A 20,782-nucleotide genomic window follows, 5' to 3' on the forward strand; every position below is an offset into this window, starting at 1 on the left:
CACCCGCTAGAGCCAGGGAGGCCCGAGCCCGTGTGGAGGGCCTGATTCTCCCCTCCCGCTGCCTTTTTCTGACCAGATTCTGTAGGGTCTTTTGGGGGAGGAGCCTCCCCACGTGCAGTCTTGTCCCCTGGAGGTGCGCCTGGCACACTGACCTCGCCCCAGCCCCAGTGGGGTGTTTCACAGTAGGACTCGGGGCCCAGGGAGGGTGGGTGGCCTAGGTCCCCACCATCCCCCGCTCAAGCACGCGTGGCTGAAGTCGCCTTTGGAAGTCAGGGTTCAGGCCCTGAGCGGCTGTGTGCCCCTGTGTGCGCCTCCTCTCCCACGGGGATGCGGGCGAGCTGGGAGGTGGTGCTGCCCGGCTCCTCAGCTGGGTCGTAAGTGCAGCTTATAAAGCAGCTGACAGCGAGCATCCCCAGAAGATCGTTCTGTGTTATCCAGAAGCCCAGGCTGCTTCGTTTGGCATTCCGGGACGTGGGGTCGGGGCTGGAGATCTGACTGCAGCCCGTGTGCAGGGCTGAGTGGCCCTGGCCCTGCTGTTGGCGGGTCGCGGGGCGAAGCACCCAGGCGGGTGGTCCCTGCTGCCTGGCCGTCTCTGGGGTGTGTGACCCGCAGCGTGGGAGCAGAGATGCTCTGTGACCTTGGAAGCTCCCCGACATGGGAGCTGGCATCGTGGTTCTCGACGTAGAGGAGGGCACGTCCCTTAAGCGCACAAAATGTCAGCATCCTGGTCTCATTTTTCTTCAGTCGGGAGAGCAATTAACGTTTGGTGGACAGAGCGCGGGGCTTCCGTGGAAATCATGGACCTTCTCCGTGGGGCCCTTGGGAGCTCCGAGGTCTGTAAACGTTTCGGGTGAGGTCATCAGTGGCTGCGTGTCTGTTGATGAGTGACCCGCCTCGTGGGGAGAAACGGCTTCCCATGCATTTGTGGTGACTGTAGCTACGGGAGGCTGTGAACGAGGGCAGGGCCCCATCTGCAAACCCCAGTCGGCCCGCGGGGGCTCAGTGAGTGCGTGGTGGCCACTGCGTCCCCGCGCCCCACGTCCTGGCTGTGGGAGGGCCCGCGGTGGGGCTCTGCTTGCCCGGGCTCTTGTCACCCCGTGACTGCTGCTCAGCGGGGCCTGAGTGGGGAGGGGCAAGGGCGGTGCCCGCGCCCGTGGGGGTCATCTGTCTGCTCTGATGTCCCCACTGCCCCCTGCCCCGGGCCCTCCCTGGGCTTCTGTCTCAGGACTCCTTACCCCCATGGGGGCAGGCAGGCCGGGGTGGACAGGGCCTGCGCCGGAGATGGGAGGAAACCGAGGATTCACAGGTCGGGTACCCGCCTGCTCCGAAAGGGGAGTGCGTTGGTGAGGGTGGGGCTGAGTGTGCGGGTCAGGGTGGGTGCTGATCAGATGAGCCTGAGAAGGAGTGACGGGGTGCCCCACCCGCCTTTGCCCCCCGCCCCCCGAAGCCCTTCCCTCTGCCCTGAAGCCAGGGAGCGGACTCAACGGGAAGGTTCTGGAAGGATTCCCGCCCTCTGTCCCCCAGGGCCCTGTCGTCCAGCTCGTCCTAACTCCTGGTGGAAACGGAGGCGCCTACCGTGTGGCGGGATGTCCACGTGCTACGTCTCAGCTCACTGCTTCTGTCCCGCCTGCATTCGGGGCTCCAGCCCCTCCCGGACAAGTCCACCTTCGTCTTGGCCTCGGTGCCCTCGGGCCCCTGATGCACTAATCAGCTCCTGGCCTGGTCCCTTCTCCTGGGTGGTTGGAGCGGCCGCGGGGCAGGGTGGACAGCACTGCTTCTCTGCCGCTGAGTGGCCTTCCAGGGGTTAACGCTCCGGGGTTCTGTGTTCCGGCCTGTGTTCACTCGACGTGCCAAATGTCAGGAAATGCCAGTGTGAAGATCGACTGTCTCTCTCTCTATTGTTTCAAGGCATTTTAAAGACAAAATTGGGTCAGTTGACGAGCGATCTTTAAGCGCATCATGCTGTCCTGTGCTCCCTTGGGTCACGCGTGTTCAGGGGTTGGGGGTGCATGGCCGTGGGTGGGGCCAGCTGCTGGCACCGTCTTGACCGGGAGGTCCAGGGATGCCTAACCCCTGCTTCGAGCTGCCCCGGGTGAGACGGTGGAGCTCAGGAGTGAAGACTTGCTCGGTGCTGGGCGCGTGGCAGGGCAACAGCTGTGCACTCACGTCCCACGGGTGGGTGGGCAGGCAGGCAGCGGAAGGCAGGAGCAGTCAGTTCTGCACTGTCGTGTCCTGGCCCGTGGCTGCCCTGAGGTTCCAGCAGGGAGTCCTGTCCCCGAGGCCGCTCTGCCCCCGGCGGAGGGGAGCCTGACCTGGGCCAGCCATCCGTCCACAGGGGAAGGACGCTGGGGAGCTGCAGGCATGCTGGGCAAAGCCCTGTGGAAGGCTGGTGGGCCCGGCCTGTCCTCCAGGCTGGAGCTGGACGCCTGCAGGGCAGGGGCCGTGTTGGGCACACAGAATCGGAGCTCCGCCAGCTGCAGCATCCCGTGCCAAGAGACGTGCCTGGTGCTGGCGGGCAGGGGGTCCTGCCAGTGAGCCAGCTGGGGCCAGGGTGACGCGGGCGTAGAGGCTGAGGTTGGGTCTGTCCCCTGGAAGAGCAGCAGGCTCTCCGTAGTGCTGTGAACCCTGCCCGGGAGGAAGGAAGTGACCCAGTGGCTGCGCGTGGAGCCGGCCTGGGTCCCTGAGCACCGTCGTGGCCATGGCCTCAGCATCTGGCTTCCTGCCGTGGCCGAGCAGCTCCGTCGCTGTCGGGGGCGGTGGCACCGAGCATGTTTGACGGAGGCCACGTCCTCCCTGTGGGCTGTTGAAGTAACTCGAGTGGCCGCGACAGCACTGTCTCGGCACCAGAGGAGGGGCTGGGCCTCAGAGAGGGTGACCGTCCACGCTCCGGCCGGCCGTGTGCCTGGCTGTGATCTGCGTGCCTGGATGTGGAAGGTGCCTGAGGGCGCTCCCTTTGGGACAGGACACTCTCGCCGCTGCCAGCCCCTGCCCCACATGGAGGGAGGCCTAGACCGCTGACCTGAGTGGTCCTCCTGAGGCCTGCCTGCCCACCCTGCCACCCCACCTCCTGGTGCTGTCTTCCCGAGGGCAGCCCCCCGGCGGGGCGGGGGCCTTGTCGCCTCAGCTGTCCCTCCCCTGCCCCTGGGCTCCTGCCCCCACCCTCCCAGGGGGCTGTCGTCACCCAGGAGGTGTGTGTCCCCTGCCTCGTTGGGGGCTGTGCGCTGGGGTCGTCTCCTGGGAGGTGTGTGTACCCCGCCTCGTGGGGGGCTGTGCGCTGGGGTCGTCTCCCGGGAGGTGTGTGTCCCCCCTTCATGGGGGGCTGTGCGTTGGGGTCGTCTCCCGGGAGGTGTGTGTCCCCCCCTCGTGGGGGGCTGTGCCCTGGGGTCGTCTCCCGGGTGGCGTGTATCCCCCCTCGTGGGGGGCTGTGCCCTGGGGTCATCTCCCGGGTGGCGTGTATCCCCCCTTCGTGGGGGGCTGTGCGCTGGGGTGGTCTCCCCGGTGGCACGTGAAGAACAGCGATAAGATTGAGCAGTGGGCTGCGGAAAGTCGATTCTGTCCAGGACCGTCCGCAGACACAGCTGTGCTCCTGTTGAATCGGCCCGCTCTGCTGTGGGCTCCGCCCCCTCTGGGAGATGAGCCGCTGGAACCTGAGCCCCGGGACCTGGCCAGGCCTGGTGGCCTTGGGGCTGCTCCCGGGCCCCTAACTTCTACCTGGCGCGCCGGCGTGTGGCTGTGTGCCCGCTGGCCACCAGGCCCCCCGGCCCCGAGCTGAGTGTGCAGGTGCGCCTCCCTGTGTGGACGGCCGGCGCGGGCGGTCCACACGCACTCCCCAGGGCCTGACTCTCCCCTTTCTCTCCTGCAGTTCTGCCAGGGTGAGCACAGGCACGCCCTGCTGGTGATCCTCAGGCTCTGCAGGGTGGGCGGGGCCCTGCTGAGAGGTCCCAGTGACCCCAGCCCCTGCACGCCCATGATCTGAGAGCTGAGATGAGTCGGTGCTGGCTTCTTAGTGACTCATGGACGTTAAGGAGGTCCCAGGACCCCAAGGACTCTTGCTGGTCCGTCCAGCAGTTTCCCTTCCGGGCCGGCCATTCCCATCAACTTGTGGATGAGGGTCAGTAGAGGGTCTTCAAGAAGGGGGAGTGTTATGGGGTCAGCACTGTCCCCGTGTATTCTCACCCCAATCCCATTCTGCAAAATTTAAAAAAAAAAAATTGTTAAAGCTATCTATTTATCAGTTCAGTTCAGTTCAGTCGCTCAATCGTGTCCGACTCTTTGTGACCCCATGAATCGCAGCACGCCAGGCCTCCCTGTCCATCACCAACTCCCGGAGTTCACTGAGACTTACATCCATCGAGTCAGTGATGCCATCCAGCCATCTCATCCTCTGTCGTCCCCTTCTCCTCCTGCCCCCAATCCCTCCCAGCATCAGAGTCTTTTCCAATGAGTCAACTCTTCGCATGAGGTGGCCAAAGTACTGGAGTTTCAGCTTCAGCATCATTCCTTCCAAAGAAATCCCAGGGCTGATCTCCTTCAGAATGGACTGGTTGGATCTCCTTACAGTCCAAGGGACTCTCAAGAGTCTTCTCCAACACCACAGTTCAAAAGCATCAATTTTTCGGCGCTCAGCCTTCTTCACAGTCCAACTCTCTTTATTTACGTATATGTATTAAAACCCAGAAAGTTCGAAAAGCCTTTTTACCGAAAACAAGCCACTCCCTCTCCCCGCCCCCTCCCACGGGATGGGCAGCACTTTGGATCTGCAGGTGTTGTCGTTAGTATTGTTCTGTGTGTCTGCCTGTCTTTCCAAATTGCTGTTTCTTGATTGGTTTGCACAGCGACCCCTCAAGCAGCAAGGGGAGCGGGGCCTCCGTGCTTCTGCCTGGGCCCCGGGTCCCCAGGGTCCTGGGCGGATGGCAGCCCGGCTGCGCTGCTCCCTGGGGCAGCGGGAGCCGCTCATGGGTTCAGTGGGTCCCCTTCCGTCGTCCCTGGACACGGCTGCTTTCCCTGGACTGAGTGGCCGAGTCGCCCAGTTCTCTCTGAACTCGTCATGGAGTCGTCCCCGTACGGTTTATCAGAAGCGGCAGCTTCTCCGGAAGTCCAGCGCCTGGACCCTGCTGCCGGCGTCCCGCCCCACCTGCCTGATGCCCCTGCCCTCTCGCTGGGCCGGTGCCCCTGCAGCCTGACCGCACAGTCATTTAGGTGACGTCTATAAAACGTAACATCCTGCTCACTTCATGACCTGTTCAGCTTCACCTTCGTATGAAGGTGATGAAGTTTGAGCATCCTCGTGGGTGGGAATTTGTCACTTCCCCGCAGTCCCTGGCACACACCAGGACTTCTTAGCCGCGGTAGATGAATTCCTGGCCGTGAAATGACCTCAACGTGAAATCTGAAAAATCCTTTCATGTCTGCGTATGGAAAGGTATATTTAATGTGAGGCTTGGCCGCGTTGTAATTGTTTGTCACGCGGCATCTCTGAAAGTGCCCAGTCGGGGACCAGGCAGGTTGTGAGCCCCTCTGCCGAGGGCAGCTTGGGGGCCCCAGGCCCCAGAGCCTGAGTGTGAGACAGGCCCCAGAGTCGGCCTGGCGGATAGAAGGGGCTGCCGCGCCCTGGGCTTTGGTGTCCAGCTCAGCCGCCCCCAGGGGTGGAGTCGGGATCTGCTGGGGAGGGAGTCTGGGGTCCTGGGAGGGGTGTGCCTGGAACCCGCTGGAGCACTGGCGAGTGCTCCCTCGCCCTCCTGCTTGTCCCCTCCTCCCTCCCTTTCTCCGGGTGGAGGGTGACGCTGCAAGCCCAGCAGGGATGCCCTTTTCCTCGGGGCTGGATGCCCGCATCCCCGGGTCCGCCCACTGGTTCCTGCGGGTTCGCAGTCCAGCCTCCGTCAGGACCAGCCTGCCCTGCAGGTGAGTGGAGGGCGGCCCAGAGCAGCGGCTTCTGCCAGGGTCTCTCTCCCTGCTCATTTCTGCCGTGAATTAGTCTTGCCATTAAAGAAAAAATTACACCCACCATTCAAATCATTAATTGAAAGGCCCTTATTATCTCATTAATGGTGTTTGATATCTAAGGCAGATAGACTCGGAGAAGCTCATCTGTTCAGTCCCCGAAGTAATGTAATTACATCTCGGGCCTTATTAAAACGTCTCCCTCGCAGCCCCTCAGCCGTCACGCGTTCCATCTTGCCGCCTCGCAGGATGCCCGAACGCATCTGTGTGGAGACAAGCCCGCCCAGGCCTGGGTGGGCCCGCGTGGACGCGCCGGCGGGCCCGGATGCTTGGAAGGCTTCCTGGCCGCGGCAGGTCTGATGCAGGGTTGTCAGGTGGCGGAACTTGGAGGGAGGCGCGGACCCCGTGGCCTCAGCGGCCACTTGCGCGGGCTGCAGAGGCCGCGAGGCACGCGGTGCTCCCAGGAAACCCGGGGCAGGAAGAAACGACACCGCTGCTGACGGCCTGGAGAGCGCATCCCGCCCGCCCTCCTGCCGGCCCGGGGTTAATGGTCACCCCCTCCGGCCGCCTTTGTGGAAGGAGCCCCTCTGCCTCGCGGGGCTCTGGGTCCCCTCTGCTCATCTAACTCTCTGCTGGTTTCCACGTGACCGTCACGCACCCCAGGCCCCCGGGCTGTGTGTTGTGTCGGGGGATGCCGCCTGGAGGGGAGCAGGCTCCAGCCATCCTGCCTCCCAGGCCGCAGAGCGCGTAGCAGAGAGGTGGGCGGGGGTGGGTTTGGGCTGCCCAGGTCACCAGCGGAGTGGGCACAACAGGACCCAGGCAGGGGAGGAGGAGCGAGTGGCTTGGGGGGCCTCTGGCCCCCCTTCCAGGCTGGAAAACGAGGCTCAGAGAAGTGAAGGAACCGCAGGGCTTGGATGCCAGCTTCCTGGGGCTCCTGGCTGCGACTGCCCTGTCTGGGCCTGTGACACAGGGCATGCTCCCACCACCCCTCTTCCCCCAGCCCTGCAGGCCTGGCTCACCCATCCCAGCCCCGGACAGCAGGTTCAGCACGAAGGTAACAAGCTTGGCCACAGGGTCCTGGACTCGCCAAGGCCTCACCCCTTGAGCCTCATAAATAATAGAGAGAAGATGAAACGAGATGGAAGCGTTAGAAGAAATCTGCCTTGCCGTCCACTTTCAATGCTAAAAGCCCTTGATCTGTGCGGAACTTTCATTTTGTTATCCTAATTAGTTTGCGGATTTTCAGGGCAAACACGGTAGGATTTCTCGATTCAATTTTGGGGTGTTTGTTTTTTGAGACAGAGCTCACAGCAGTTGCATTGATCTTTTTAATTCCTCATGCAAAGAGAAAATATTTGCTCTCCCCTCGTTTGGTGTGTCCGATCCTCCGCCGGGCAAGCGGGGCCGAGGGGCCAGCGGATGGGACACGGGGGCTTGGCGGACACCGGACCCCTGCAGCAGAGAGGCAGGGCCCCTGCTGCCCCTTACCAGGGAGCCGCGGGCCCTACCACGGCCCTGTCTTTCCTCCTCCACTCAGGCAGGCTTTCCTGGGGCTCCGTCTGCGGGAGCTGGGGTGCCCCCAGCCTCACGCTCTGCACTCAAAGCGGGGACCCCTCCCCGCTGAGCGCCTCCAGTCGCCAGCGACCCTCATAGCCAGGAGCAGATCCTGGCCCTGTCTGGGGCTCAGCGTCTTGGTCTGAGGGATGGGGCGTCCTCATCCCCTGGGAGCCCCAAGACACTGCGTGTGAACCCCATCCTAGTCGAGGAGCTGGGAAGCAGAGTGTGGCAGGGTCACCCCCAGCCCTCTCCCTTAGCGAGGCAGAGCTGCCCAGGGTCGCAGCCTGTGAAAGCAGCAGAGGGTGGACCTGCCCCTGCCCTGTGCTGGCCGTGTGCTCTGCGGGTTCTCACGGAGGACACACAGCCTTGCGGGCAGCGGCGCCTGCCGCCGGGCGTGACACAGGTGTGTTTTCCCGGAGAGGCTGCAAGTATTGTGGGTCTGCAGCCCCTCCCCCGGGTTCGCCGTCCCCTGGGCTTGAGGGGTGGGGGTCCAGGGGCCGCCTCTTCTCGTCCCCCTCCTTGGGGGGCCCCTCCGTGTTAGTGGCCCACCGGGTGCCTTCCAGCTGCCTGTTTGCCGGGAGCCCAGGACAACAGGCAGCCGGCTCTGGAGTCTGTGGGCGTCTCACCCGGTGGTCCAGCCTGGCTCTGGGCCCCTTGGCCTGGAAGGTGCGTGAGTGCCCCACCGAATGTTTGCCAGAAGTTGACCTCACGTGTGTCACTGCTGTGTCCATGCTGGGGCACCTCTGGGCTCAGGCCTCCAGAGGCCGCTCCCCTGCGTAGCTGCCGGGCGAGTGTCTGGGGCAGGGGTTGCGCGTGGAGCCTCTTGGAGGACACGCTTGGCGCTGGCGTGGGTACCATGTGTGCCCACAGCTCACACACACCATTTCTGGGTGATACACCCGGGACCCCCGTAGCTCAGGCACTGAGGCCCCGAGCGCCTACATCCCTGCCGTGGCAGGGTCTCTGTCTGTCTTGTACACAAGATGGGGTCCCAGTGACCCACAGTGTCAGGGGTGAAGCCACCCGCCCCAGGGTCTCAGGGCAATGGGCAGCCTCTGTCCATAGGCCCCCTCCACCACCCTCAGCTCCTTCGGAGGAGGGGGCTTCCCAGCAGGGTCATGCTGGTGTGGGCTCTTACGGTGCTGCTTACCAACGCGTACCCTGGTGCTCAGGTGTCAGGGGAGGCGCTGGGCTCTCGGTGCCCGGCCTTTTGTCTCCAGACAGCCCCGTTGTCGTAACCCTCATTCCTGCCTGAGCGGGCATGCCAGCCTGGGAACCTGTCAGAGGCAGGCGGTGCGTCACCTCCCGGGCCCTGATCACTCTTGATTAGATTCGCACTCCTAAATACCCATCTGCAACTCCATCTGCAGTACAGTCACTCTCAGGGGACGGCTCGGTCACGTTGGAGACGGCGGGCAGAGGGCAGCGAGGCCCTCAACCAAGCCCCGCGACTTGATGCGGTTTCTCCTCCGTGGGAGCCTGGACCTAACTTGACCAGAAGTTGAGTGCGTATGTTCAGGAATCAGTGGAAATAACCAGCTGGCTCAGGTGCTGAGTGTGTGGGATTGCTGCTGCTTCCCTGGTGGCCGGTTGGCTCCGCTTGTTCTAAGCTGGGTCTCCCCGGTCGCGGGCTCAGGGCTGGGGGGCTCAGAGGTGGGGATGGGGCTTCAGGCTCTTCACCTGGAAGCGACCCTGGCGTGGGAGCCAGCCAGGCCCTGGGGAGCAGCCGCTGCCCAACCTGCCCTCCCCTGCAGTCCAGCCACTGGCCATGGGGGCCCCAGGGCTCCTGGACATGTCAGTGTTGCTGGTCCGGGCCTGGGCCTGGCGGGCCACTTGCCACGTGCTTCTCAGTGCGGTGGTGGTGTGTTGGTCCTGGGGGAACGCGACACGCCCCCCCACCCGAAAAACACACCTCTCCTGATGAGCAGCCAAGTGGCAGCCCTGAGTGGGTGCTGAGCTGGAGGGCCTGGGGTTGAGACCCCCGCCCCCGGGCGCGGAGCCCTCATCGCGTCACCGGTCACCCGCCTCAGGATGTGTTTGCAGTCGTTTGCTCAGTTTGATCCGTAACGGTGCCGACTGAACACGAGCCTCCTCGTGCCGTGAGGCCCTCTGCCAGGCGCTGGGGCACAGGCCGGGTCTGGCTCAGCTGTGGCCCCACAGATGCAGGCTGAGGTTGGCTGCTCACGGGGCTTGCGGCTTCCAGTGGGAAGGATAGGGCCATGGCCTACTTTTAGGGCCATCCCGGATGGTGTGTTTATGGTTTAATCTGTCTATCCTCCTGTCTGCTCACGTGTCCACCCGCCCATCTTATCCACCCAGCCAGCAAGCCAGCCATCTATCCATCCATCCATCCATCCATCCACCTGCCCACCTACCCACCCACCCACCCATCCAGCCAGCCAGCCATCTATCCACCTATCCATCCATCCACCTGCCCACCTACCATCCATCCATCTGTCCATCCATCCATCCATCCACCATCCATCCATCCATCACTATCCACCTATCCAGCCAGCCAGCCATCTGCCCACCTGCGCTCAGCTCAGCATTTACTGGGATAAACGCCCCGCTCTCAGTCGAGCACCAGGAAGTTTCAGGTTCCTGCTGGGCGTAGTCCATCTGAGCCTTTACCCTCAAGGAATTGACTCATGGTGAAATCAGGTACAGGCCACAAGGCTGCCGCCGCTGTGGAGATGTCATAAGGAACCACAGGCCTCCCCGGAAGGCGGCTCTGGGAGGAGAACACCAGACTGAAGCCCTGGCCTCTGGTGGGGAGTTGAGGGGGCGGGGCTCTTCTCTTGGAAATTGCACCTCCGTCTCCCAGGAGGGCTCCGTGCCGGTGGATCTGGGCCTGGGAGCCACCTCTGCCCCTCCCCACCCCATCCCATCCCAGCTTGAGCCCGGCAGGGTCCCCTCTGCCACCGAGGCCCTTGGCGGAGCAGGTGGGGATGGGGATAGGGGAGAATCTCCTCTTTAAACACCTCTCTGAATTGATGAAGACAGAAAAGAAACTTTTGCCCCTAAAAGTCCATAAATCTTGGGTGCAGAGTGCTTGGCAGTGACCCTTTAACATTCTTGAAAACAAAAGGGATGCGTCCTAACGGCCAGCGATTTACAGCCTGGGTGTTACTGGAATCTGGAGGTAAAAGCCAGCCTGCAGAGTGCTTCATTAGTTTTGAACGGTTTCCAGGAATAAGCTTGCATTTAAATCTCTGGGTCGGGGCCCTGGTCCTGTAGCTGAGCGGATGGTGCCCCCCTGGGAAGGGTGTTTCTGCAGCACCCGCTGTGAGAAGCAGGGGCTGGAATCAGGGCCTGGATGCAGGGTTCCTTCCTGGCCGCCTCTGCCTGCAGGGTCCCCTCCTACGGGCACTCTGCACATGTGTGAAGGGCCCTGCCCCAGGGACCCTGCCCAGGAGTCGGTCCCAGGCCTGGCACAGACTGTAGGGTGAGTGCCTCAGCGTCAGGAGACACAGGCGGGCCTCACGGCTCGCTGCCCTGCACACGTCCACCTCCTTTCCAGCGTGCTCTGCCCCATGGCCCCTCCCAACCTCCTGCCAGGGTTAGTCCTCTGGAGGTTTCTGAGGCCCCTGCCCGTGGCCCTCCTGCTCCTGGTGAGGCTGGGTGCCCGTGGACGGAGCATCTCAGGGCTTCGTGTAACTTGAAGAGATGGGAGGCCCCCGGCCTTCCAAGTGCCCAGTAAGGATGCTCCGGAACCTCATTGCCTTTGGCTTCTCTTGTAGAAAAAGAGCCTGAACCTCCCCCTCGCCTCCACCCCAAGCTTCCTGAGCCCGGGCCGCCATCTCCTTACCTGAGTCAGAGCCCTGCCTCGGCCTCCAGGGCCATCGGTGGGGCCACGCGTCTTGCGTGAGCCGTGAGGGGACGTGGTGACCCTGAAGTTCGTCTCCAGAGCCTGCGTTCACCCTAGGAGGTTCTTTGTGTCTGGGGGGAAGGGGGCCCTCTTCTGTGGTGAAGCGGTCCTTGTCTGCAGCGTAGACAGGAGAGTGAGGGCGGGGCGGGGCGGCCAGAGCCCGCCCAGAGCCCAGAGCCCACCCGCCCGCCTTCCGGGCGCTGCTGAGGGTCTCTGGGGGGGGGGGGGGCGGGGTGGGGCGAGGAGACCCCCAGGAGGCGGGCTGCGGGGTGAGGGTATCGTGCCCGCCAGCAGGAGCTCCTCCTGGGGCCTCTGCCTGTCAAGCCCTCTCCCCCACACTCTGCTCTCGGGGACTCTGGGCTTGTCACCTTCGGGTGCTCGACATCACTGCAGGGGGACGCGTGCGGGTGTGACGGGCCCTGGGCAGACCCGACTTCCGTGGCTGAGACCCTGGGCCTTGGGGTTCAGGGGGTTGGAGGGTTTGGTGCTGGTGAGCCCCAGCTGTGTGGACAGAGATCCTAACGGGAAGGGGCGCAGACGTCTCGGGGGCGCCGCCCGCCTGCAGCACCGCGTGGCCGGCACCATCATCCGCTTCCAGCCCTGGGGCCCCAGGCCCATCCTGGAGGGAGGGCGGAGCGGCTGGCTTGTGGAGAGCAGGGTGGTTGGGGGATGGTTTTCTTTTCTAGATGTTGCTGTGATGCTGCCCTGCAGGTTAGGGGGCAGGGTGGGAAGGCAGGGGCCAAACGATCACCCGCCAAAAGGTGGCGATGGGCTGGGCCGGGGGGCCGGGGCAGGATGTGGAAGGGAAGGTGGGTCCTGGGCGCGGGGGTCTCACTGCTGTCACAGGAGCCGGGAAGCGGGGGGACAGGTGTAGTTTGTGGGCGTTTGCTCGTTGTTACGGCTGCAGGGGAACACACTGGTGTGGAGGGTGCAGGCAGCCACGGGACACTCGGGTGGTCTTCAGGGAGAGGCGGGGGGTGCAGACCTCCGTGACGGTAAGCCTTGCCCCAGAGGGTCCGTAGGGGTGAAGAGGGCCCGGGGAACACAGCCTGAGTGGCCAGGCAGAGGGAGGGTTCGCCGAGGAGCTTGGCAGAGTGGCCAGAGGTGAGCTGCGGGCGAGGTGGGGGCGAGGGGTTCTCAGGAAGCAGGGTTCAGTAGGGAGGACCCGCCCCGGGGAGCCACTGAACGTGGGGAGCAGACCACACAGGGGGAGCCACGTGGCTGACAGCGTCCCTGCCCCAGAGCCCAGAAGAGCAGCCTCGGGGACGTGGGAGCTGCCAGTCCCCGTGCAGGCAGTGCCCCCGAGCTCCCCGGGCCCTGGCTGCGGGACCACAGCCCCGCTCCCCTCTGTGGCCCCCTCCCCTGATTTCTCGGGGTGAGCAGCTGGCGCCACCTCCAGGCCCTGAGCCCGCCCATTTGAAGGGGCGTCTCTGTTACTTTGCAGATAAATGTGGGCCTGGGGGCCTCCTCCTGTGAGTGGGCACGCTTCCCAGGCGGGCATCCCCCAGTGAGGACAGCTCCTCCCTGGGCGCGCCGTCTGCAACCAGCCCCCAGCCTGCAGAGCCGAGGGGCCTCTGCAGGACAGAGCGGCTCTGATCGCCATGCCAGGATTTTAAGTATTCTCCGTGTGCGGGTCAGACGTCTCCCGGACACGTGCAGACATGTGAGGTGCAAAGCAGCTCAGTCAGGGCGCTCCTGTCAAGCTTGTGTTTTCGGTACCTGGAGGGGTTTTCTCTTTAGACATCCTTTTTTGGGCAAAGAGACGCAAAATTAATTGAAAGGACGGTGCGCCTCCCGGAGCCGTCGGAGGGCCCCCAGAAGAGCGTTCTCCCGCCGTGTCACCTTCCGTTCCCACCTTCCAGGGGCTGTCAGCAGCCAGCAGGCTGGCCTGGCAGTTGGCCGTCCAGCCCAGCCGGCTGTCAGCACCCTTCTATTTTTAGCCCTGGTTTGGTCCTGCAACTTGACGAGATTTTTCAAACTAATAACTGGATTGTCAAAGGAATCAGCTGTCACAGGACCGTCTCGGGGGGAAGGGGCAGGAAGGAGGAGCCGCAGCCTGGGGGACCCAGTGCCTCCCGGGAAGCAGGGCCAGCCTGCGGCTGCCCACGCCCCCACCCCGGCCAGCAGGGTGTTGCCCCTGAGACAGCTGTGTGCCTGTCGTCCTGAATGCTGGGGTCGGAGTCTGGCGGGGACACGGGATGGGACGTGGCCAGTGGGGCCCCCTGAGCGAGCATCCACCCGGGAGGAGCCCTGGGCCGGCGGACTGACCTTCTCAGGTGCCCCTTCGTGTCCGCCGCGAGTCAGGGTGAACTGTTCCCTTTGATCTATTGGCTAAAGGTCACCGGGCTAGCTTTAAAGGTTAACAGTCAGGGAAGTAGAGAATCTCACAGGTGATTTTCATTTCGGGCCTCTGGGCGCCTCCTGCGGCCGTGTCTGCAGGGTGGGTTCACCCGTGGAGGGCTCAGGGCCTCTGTCTTAGTCCAGTGCCTGCACCCCACCCAGGGGACTCCCTGTGGTTTACCGTCTGGTCAGCTCTCAGCTCCAGGAGGGGGACCAGGTCAGGTCCTCAGCCATCAGACCGCCAGTCCAGGGCCGCCTGGTCCCCCTGAGACGTCCTCCTAAGAGCTGGAGGTGGGGGGGTGTCGCACTGGAGGGAGGCGGTCTCCTCTGAGCACATGGCCTCTCAGAGAGGCTGGGTCCTGCTCAGGTCAGGTTCAAGGCTCAGGAGGGCAACCCTGGGGGGTCACAGCCGAGCACCAGGCAGAACTGAGCTGTCACTAAGTCTCCTTTTTTCCAGCACTGGGGGTGTGGGAGGCCCCGGGACTGGCCGTGGACACAGTGGGGAGGGCCCGGGATTGGTCGTAAGGTCAGCACTCAGCGTGATGCTTGGCACGGAGTGAACGCAGTCCGGGGCGGCCCGTGGCTGACCGTGGGAGGGACGGCCCTGGGAGATGCTCTGCGTGCTGACCCACGTTCATGCTTTTCCTCGTCTGTGGTTGTCGCCATTTGGGGGCAGAACTGGCCTGGTCCTGCAGACCTCACCACGTGGCAGTGGGCAGTCCAGGGCGGGGTCCCGTGTCCCCCGCGCGGCAGGAAGGTCCTGGCGGGAGGAGCAGCCAGTGGGAAGTGGCGCAGAAACGGGAGAGCCACGCCTGCGGGACGGTCACGTGTGGCACCAGGACGAGGTGCCAGGTGCTTCCCGGGTCCCTGGCTCACGGCGCCGTTTCCACCCCGTCCCTCCACCCCCAGGGCTCCCAGGGAGACCTGGCCCGGGGCACTGAACCGTCAGAAGGCCCCCATGGCACTGCCGGCGGACGTCACAGACCGCTTTGGCACAGTCCAGCCTCGGCTCCCCTCCTGCCGTCTCGGTTGACGTGTGCTCCCCGGGAACGCGGCTTTGTGTTGAATGTGCACTCAGGCCCACAGCCCCTGCGTAGGCGGGAGCAAAGCGGCCTGGCCCTGCCTGGCCGTCAGGCGTGGGCCGTTGCACCGGGACCAGGACCCTTGCCCTGCAGAGCGCGTGGCCCCTGGCCGCTAGCCCGGGGGGCGGGGTGGCAGGCCGGTCCTGCGGGCCAGAGCAGCACATCCGCCTGCAGCGGGCACCCCGGGCTCCGCATGCGTCCTGGCCACGGCCATTCTGTGCACACTCGCCCTGAGGCTCCAGCAGCCGTGGCCGGGCCAGGGCGGGGCGGTGGTGGCCACGGCCACTCTGTGCACACTCGCCCTGAGGCTCCAGCAGCCGTGGCCGGGCCAGGGCGGGGCGGGGCTCCTGTGTGCCCTGTGGCCTGGGCGCTCCTGCCCACAGTCCAGTGCTGGAAGGAGCCGGCCGTCGGCTCTGAGGATACGGGGCCCCCAAGCTCCCCAGACGTCCGAGGGGAGTGGTGACGTGATGGCGGACAGCGGGACGGCTCCTGCACCGAACTGAGCTCAGAATCTCAGCCTCTCGGGCCCCTGGCCTGGAGGTCACCCCATCTCTGCGCCCTTGGCTTTCAGGCTTCCTGGTGCCCAGGCTCTGATGTCACCCAGTGCTGTGGGGACAAGGCCATCTGCGGTGCGGGCGCTGAACCACCCAGGCCTCCCCCGCCTTGGGCGCCTCACCTGAAAGGCTGAGGACTTGGGAGAAACGCCTGAGACCCATCCTGCAGGAGTCCTGATCCTGGGTGTCCCCCCGGGGTCCCCAGGGGGCACCTGGGACCGCCCTTCTGCGAGTGGCCCCAGCAGCAGGTTCGCCGGCCAAGCTGCCAACGGACCATCAGAACACGGTGGAAAAGTGGAATAAAGCAGCTGGGCCTGTGTCTGTGGAGGGGCTGCTGTCTCTCCTTCCCAGGGAAGGGGAGGACATGGTCCTTGGCACACGGGCCGGTAGCCCCATCCTGATTCCTTTGCCGTCTCTGCGTGTGGCCCTCTCGGTGCCCGCTGCATGGGCAGGGTGGCGTTGACCTGGGTGCCTTGAGGCATGTCTTCTGCCCGAGGGTCCACAGTGCGTGGCTGGTGAGGCTGTCACAGCCACTGCCCACGAGCAAGAGGGCCACACTGGATGGTTCAAAGCAGTGCTGTCCGCTGGGGGCAAGGTGCTGCCCACCAGGCTGCTGCTGCTGCTAAGTCGCTTCAGTCGTGTCCGACTCTGTGCGACCCCATAGACGGCAGCCCACCAGGCTCCCCCGTCCCTGGGATTCTCCAGGCAAGAACACTGGAGTGGGTTGCCATTTCCTTCTCCAGTGCATGAAAGTGAAAAGTGAAAGGGAAGTCGCTCAGCCATGTCCGACTCTTAGCGACCCCATGGACTGCAGCCTACCAGGCTCCTCCGTCCATGGGATTCTCCAAGCAAGAGTGCTGGAGTGGGGTGCCACTGCCCACCAGGGGGAAGGTGCTGTCCACTGGGGGAAGGTGCTGTCATCGGAGGGAAGGTGCTGTCCACCGGGGGGAAGGTGCTGTCCACCGGAGGGAAGGCCTGCCGTGTGGGAGAGCTTCAGGAGCGCTGGGGAGATGAATGTATTAATATTCTATCTAACCCAGTACATGTACAATGTTATCTTTCAAACTGTGATCAAGGTAGAAGTTAAGAAACATTTCCCAGACTTTTGTTCAGACCGCAAAAGAGATCTAGGCTGTGTTCTATATGGACCCACGTCTCCACCAAGACCCCTGCAGTGGATGGGCAGAAGAGCAGCAACTAGTCACACGCCCGGCCCGGCCCCCGCGCCGAGCTGAGCACTGTCTGCCTGCTACTAGTCTGTCTGTCCATCTGTGGCCTGATTGCCATCTCCACGCACACACCAGCCCCAGAGGTGTGAGCCCAGACCAGGCCGTGTGACAAGCACGTGCCCTGACGTGGCCCGGGCATGGGTGGTCCTGGCACGTGGCCCGCAGAGTGAGGGCCCTTTCTGCTCCGGGAACAGAGCTGCGCTTCCTCAGCGCCTGTTTGTGCCGTCTTCGTCACACACGATGCCGTTTGTATTAGACGTGAGAATCTTGACAGTCCAGTCCAGGCACATTCAAAGGCAGTGTCCTCCCTGGCTCCTTGGTGTCCCCTCAGAATGATCTGACATGGCCGGCTGGAAGGTCAGCGTCCTTTACAGGAGTGTGTGTGCGAGCGATTGCCCACGGGTCAGCACCGCGTGCCGTGTGCTTCGTGGGGGGACACGGGGTCACCTGGGCCTGCTGGTCCCGGAGGAGACAGATCACCCAGCGGCGTGGGTGAGGACCCCCGCTTTGTGCCTCCAGAGTTCCAAGGGGCTGCGGTGGCCGGGGGCAGGCTTGGCCCACCTCTGCATCTGACTGCGACCTTGCTGCCTGACACACGGGAGCTCCGCAGGGGACCGCACAGACAGAACCAGGGCCTGAGAGGGGGTCCCTACCCACCCTCGCGGACCCCAGGGTGTGCCGTTTTGTCCTTCCTGGGAGGGTGTGCACGTAGAGATAATTGTGCTTTGCAGATGGTAACGTAACGCCTCTCTCTGGACAAATGAAATCGTTTTGGCAAGAAGTCCCAGAAGCCGTAAACATTATTTGCTCTTTAACATCAGAAAGCTCACTTCTTGGATCCCAACCAGAGGCAGAGGCAGGAAGGATCGCCTGGAAGAGGCATCCAGCAACAACCCAGCTCAGGGCCCGCCCTGTAGCCTGCCTCCCTCGCGCCCCGCTGCCTGTGCCTGCGGGCGATGCCCACATGGTGATGCCCGCATAGCAATGCCCGCATGGCGATGCCCACAGGGCTCCCACGGCCGGGGTGGCCCCAGCAGGGCCTCCAGAGGAGACCCCCTGATGGAAGGGGCAGCCAGCCACGGTCCGCATGCTCGTGAGGTGGCATCTAGCGTGTCCGGAGGACGGTCAAACCACTCATCACCCCGAGAACTGGGCCGACCGGAGGTTCGGGCCCCCGTCCTTGGCACCCGGCGCTGCGGGCCCGTCCTCGGGGTGGCTGGCGCTTTGCTCGCGGCTGAGGCCTCCGGGCTGTGCGGCGGGGCGGCACCGTCACTCCGGCCCTCCCAACGGCCGCAGACAGCGCGTGCCAGCATGGGAGAACGGTGGCAGGCGGCGGGCGCGCTGAGCTGGGTCTCTGTGGCCGTGGTGGCATCTCGTGGGCACAGTCGGCAGAGAACCATGGGGACCTGAGCCAACCTTGACTCCTTCTGACCTCAGAGCTGTGAGCAAACCGCCTCCCGCTTTCATCCTGTGATGTGGTCACCGTTTACGGAGAAGTTAAGGTGAAAACAAATTGCCCTTGCGGTCCTCTGCGCCGGGCCCTCCCTGCCGCCGTCTCGTTCCCTGGGGGAGCGGGCGCCCGCGCTGTGAGCCAGCGACAGCGTCGTGACCGATGGCCCTTCCCCAGATGGCATGGCTAACCCTGGGCCGCCCCGGGGCTCCCCGGTCAGAGACACCGCCGCCCAGCACGTAAATAAGGCCTTTTTAAAAAAGAAATCTGTATTTAGGGAGGTATTTGGCTGTGTTCTCTGCCTCCCGTAAAGGTCACTCGGATAGATCTTTCCTTCTTCAAGCTTCGCAGGCCGTGGAGCGCCGTGCATTTCTATTCTCTGTCCATCCAGTGAACCTGGGGGACTAAATTAGATTCTGAAATTGAGTGTGCAGGGAGTCGCTGAGTTACCGTAATGGGAGGGTATTGCTTCTCACCTTGCAAGTAGCGAGGTCATGATAATATGAAGCGAAGTGGATTAAAAATAAAACCAAAGGTATTTATTTACGACCTGCTCAGAATTGGATTGGCATCCGTGTAAGTTGCACCTAATGCTGAGAGACAGCAGATTGATGCTGATGTGTCCCCGGGGACACTCTGCCAGTGAAATTTGCTCCGTGAATTCAATTTAAAGGCCCCCAGAAAGGGTCCAAATGCGGGAGGAAATGGGGACGAGCAGCTCCAGGGAAGCCACATCAGCGGCGCGTCCCGGCGCGAGGCTCACAATTCGGGAGGGGGGAGACGGCCCTGTGACGGGGGGTCAGGGGACAGCAGCTGGCACAGGCCCCCGTGTCAGCGCCAGGCACTGACGGTCTGTTGGGAGCTGAGACCCTCTCCTCGGTGGGGAACCCGCAGCCCCGAGCTGGTCAGCAGCCTGCCCGGCCCACCAGCTAGAGGGCAGCACAGCCAGGACCTGGGCCCGGGCCTGGCCTCTGGGTGCCAGCCCTGAGTGCCCAGGGGGTGGGCTTCGCATCCCCCGGAAGGTCCCTGGACCCCAAAGCGCTGGGGCAGCCGGCGTGTGAGGCCCGGTGCTGGGCGGCGCTGCCCTCCTCCTCCCAGCGGGTCTGGGGGGTTTCCTCCCAGCTGCAGGCCTTAGGGCCTGTTGGGGTCGACTTGGGGGGACAGGGTTTGTGGGGGCTGGAATGTTATCCCAGGGCCCCTCCTGCAGGGCCCTGTCCCCCCACCCTGCCTGTCGCCCACTCTGACCCCCTGTCTCTGCCCCCCAGGAGCTGGTCGCCCCCTGGGCCCCCTCCCCCCACACCACTGATCACTCACATGGGCCCCCCACTTCCCAACCCTGCTGGTCACCCCTGGACCCCTATCCCCTGATCCCGCTCCCCACCCCCTGGCCCCCGCCCCCCATGACTGCTGTCTGTCCCCCTGGGCTCCCCCACTCCACTGGTCACCCCTGGGCCCCCCTCCCCCCAGCCTGCAGGTTGCCCCCCAGGCCCCCCGCCCCCGCTGACTGCTATCTCTCCCCCCGGGCCCCCTTCCCCAAGCCTGCGGGTCACCCCCTGGCCCTCCACCCCCGCTGACCGCTGTCTGTTCCCCCAGGAGCTGCTGCTCTTCCTTCAGAACCTGCCCACCGCCCACTGGGGTGACGAGGACGTCAGCCTGCTGTTGGCCGAGGCCTACCGCCTCAAGTTCGCCTTCGCGGACGCCCCCAATCACTACAAGAAGTGAGGCCAGCGCACTGCAGTGGGCCTCCCGTGCCGGGCAGCGCCCCTGCTGCTGGCTGCAGGCCCCAGCCGGGGAGGAGAGGCCTTGCTGGAGCCGCTCGCTGAGACGAGGCACCGGCCACGGTCAGGCCTGGTGAGGGCGGGCGGCCTCCGCCTCCCGAGATACCAAAGAGACCAGGGAGCAGCTGGCCACGGGGCCCTGGGGGCCAGCGCCCCGCCCCTGGCCCTGGAGCACCCTTGCCAAATGCCCACCTTGTGGCGCCCCCGCCCAGGGCAGCCTGGGAGGCAGCCCCCCTCGGAGGCCTGCTGTCCAGGCGCCAGGGGCAGAGGGAGGTGGCAGCCGCCTCCTACCTGCTTGGAAATTTAAAAATTCTATTCTGTTGAGTGACGAGAATAAAGTACAGACAAAGCTGTTGAGTGAAGCGTTGCACTAAGTCACGAAACCTCTCTGCCCTCCCCGGCCTCGGCCTCAGGCAGGCTTCTATAACTTGGTCACTTCACTGGGCCACGTTCCCGCTTTCTTGGCATAAACTTGGCTGGAAGGCCGACAGCGAGCCCAGGGGCACTCTGACTGCAGCCGCCAGCTGCCCGGAGCAGAGAGAGGCTCCGAGTTGCCTTACTTTGCACCCATGACCTCTGGAAAGAGGGAACCAGCCCAGGCGGTCTGCCGTGGAGCCCATGCAGGCGGGGGCCCCTCCACGAGGCAGCGTCAGTGTTGGCTGGCGCTCAGGCTCCCCTGGGCCCCTGGACAGGCAGGTGCAGCCGCTCCTGCCCCGTGACCAGGGGCCCTAAAGGACGCCGTCCCTTCTGCACCCCTCGGAGCTGGAGCCGCCCGAGCCCCTGCCCGTGCCATGTGTCCAGGTGCAAGTTGACTTGATCTGCTGGTCGTGGGGCGGCTAGCCCAGCTGCAGACCGGCCCGCCCCAGCCCGCCTGTTTTGCTCCCCACAGCTTCTCTGCCTGAGCTGGGGAGGACCCAGCAGGGTCACGTGGCCGCTGGCTCCCTGGACACCCCTGTGGGGCCCTGGGCTGCAGCTATAGCTCCG

General features: G+C 64.2%; 1 protein-coding gene across 1 annotated transcript in view; it reads left to right on the forward strand.

Annotated features, from left to right (window-relative positions):
* TBC1D22A (TBC1 domain family member 22A) overlaps positions 1 to 20,155 on the forward strand; it is a 260,368-nt gene extending 240,213 nt beyond the window's left edge. Inside the window, exon 13 of the mRNA XM_019961997.2 lies at positions 19,614 to 20,155. Within this exon, the coding sequence (XP_019817556.2) occupies positions 19,614 to 19,742 (129 nt within the window). The 3' untranslated portion in view covers positions 19,743 to 20,155. The remainder of the gene's footprint in view (positions 1 to 19,613) is intronic.
* Positions 20,156 to 20,782: the final 627 nt, after the last annotated feature.

This window comes from Bos indicus, chromosome 5 (genome assembly GCF_029378745.1).
Source record: "Bos indicus isolate NIAB-ARS_2022 breed Sahiwal x Tharparkar chromosome 5, NIAB-ARS_B.indTharparkar_mat_pri_1.0, whole genome shotgun sequence".
Taxonomy (NCBI): domain Eukaryota; kingdom Metazoa; phylum Chordata; class Mammalia; order Artiodactyla; family Bovidae; genus Bos; species Bos indicus.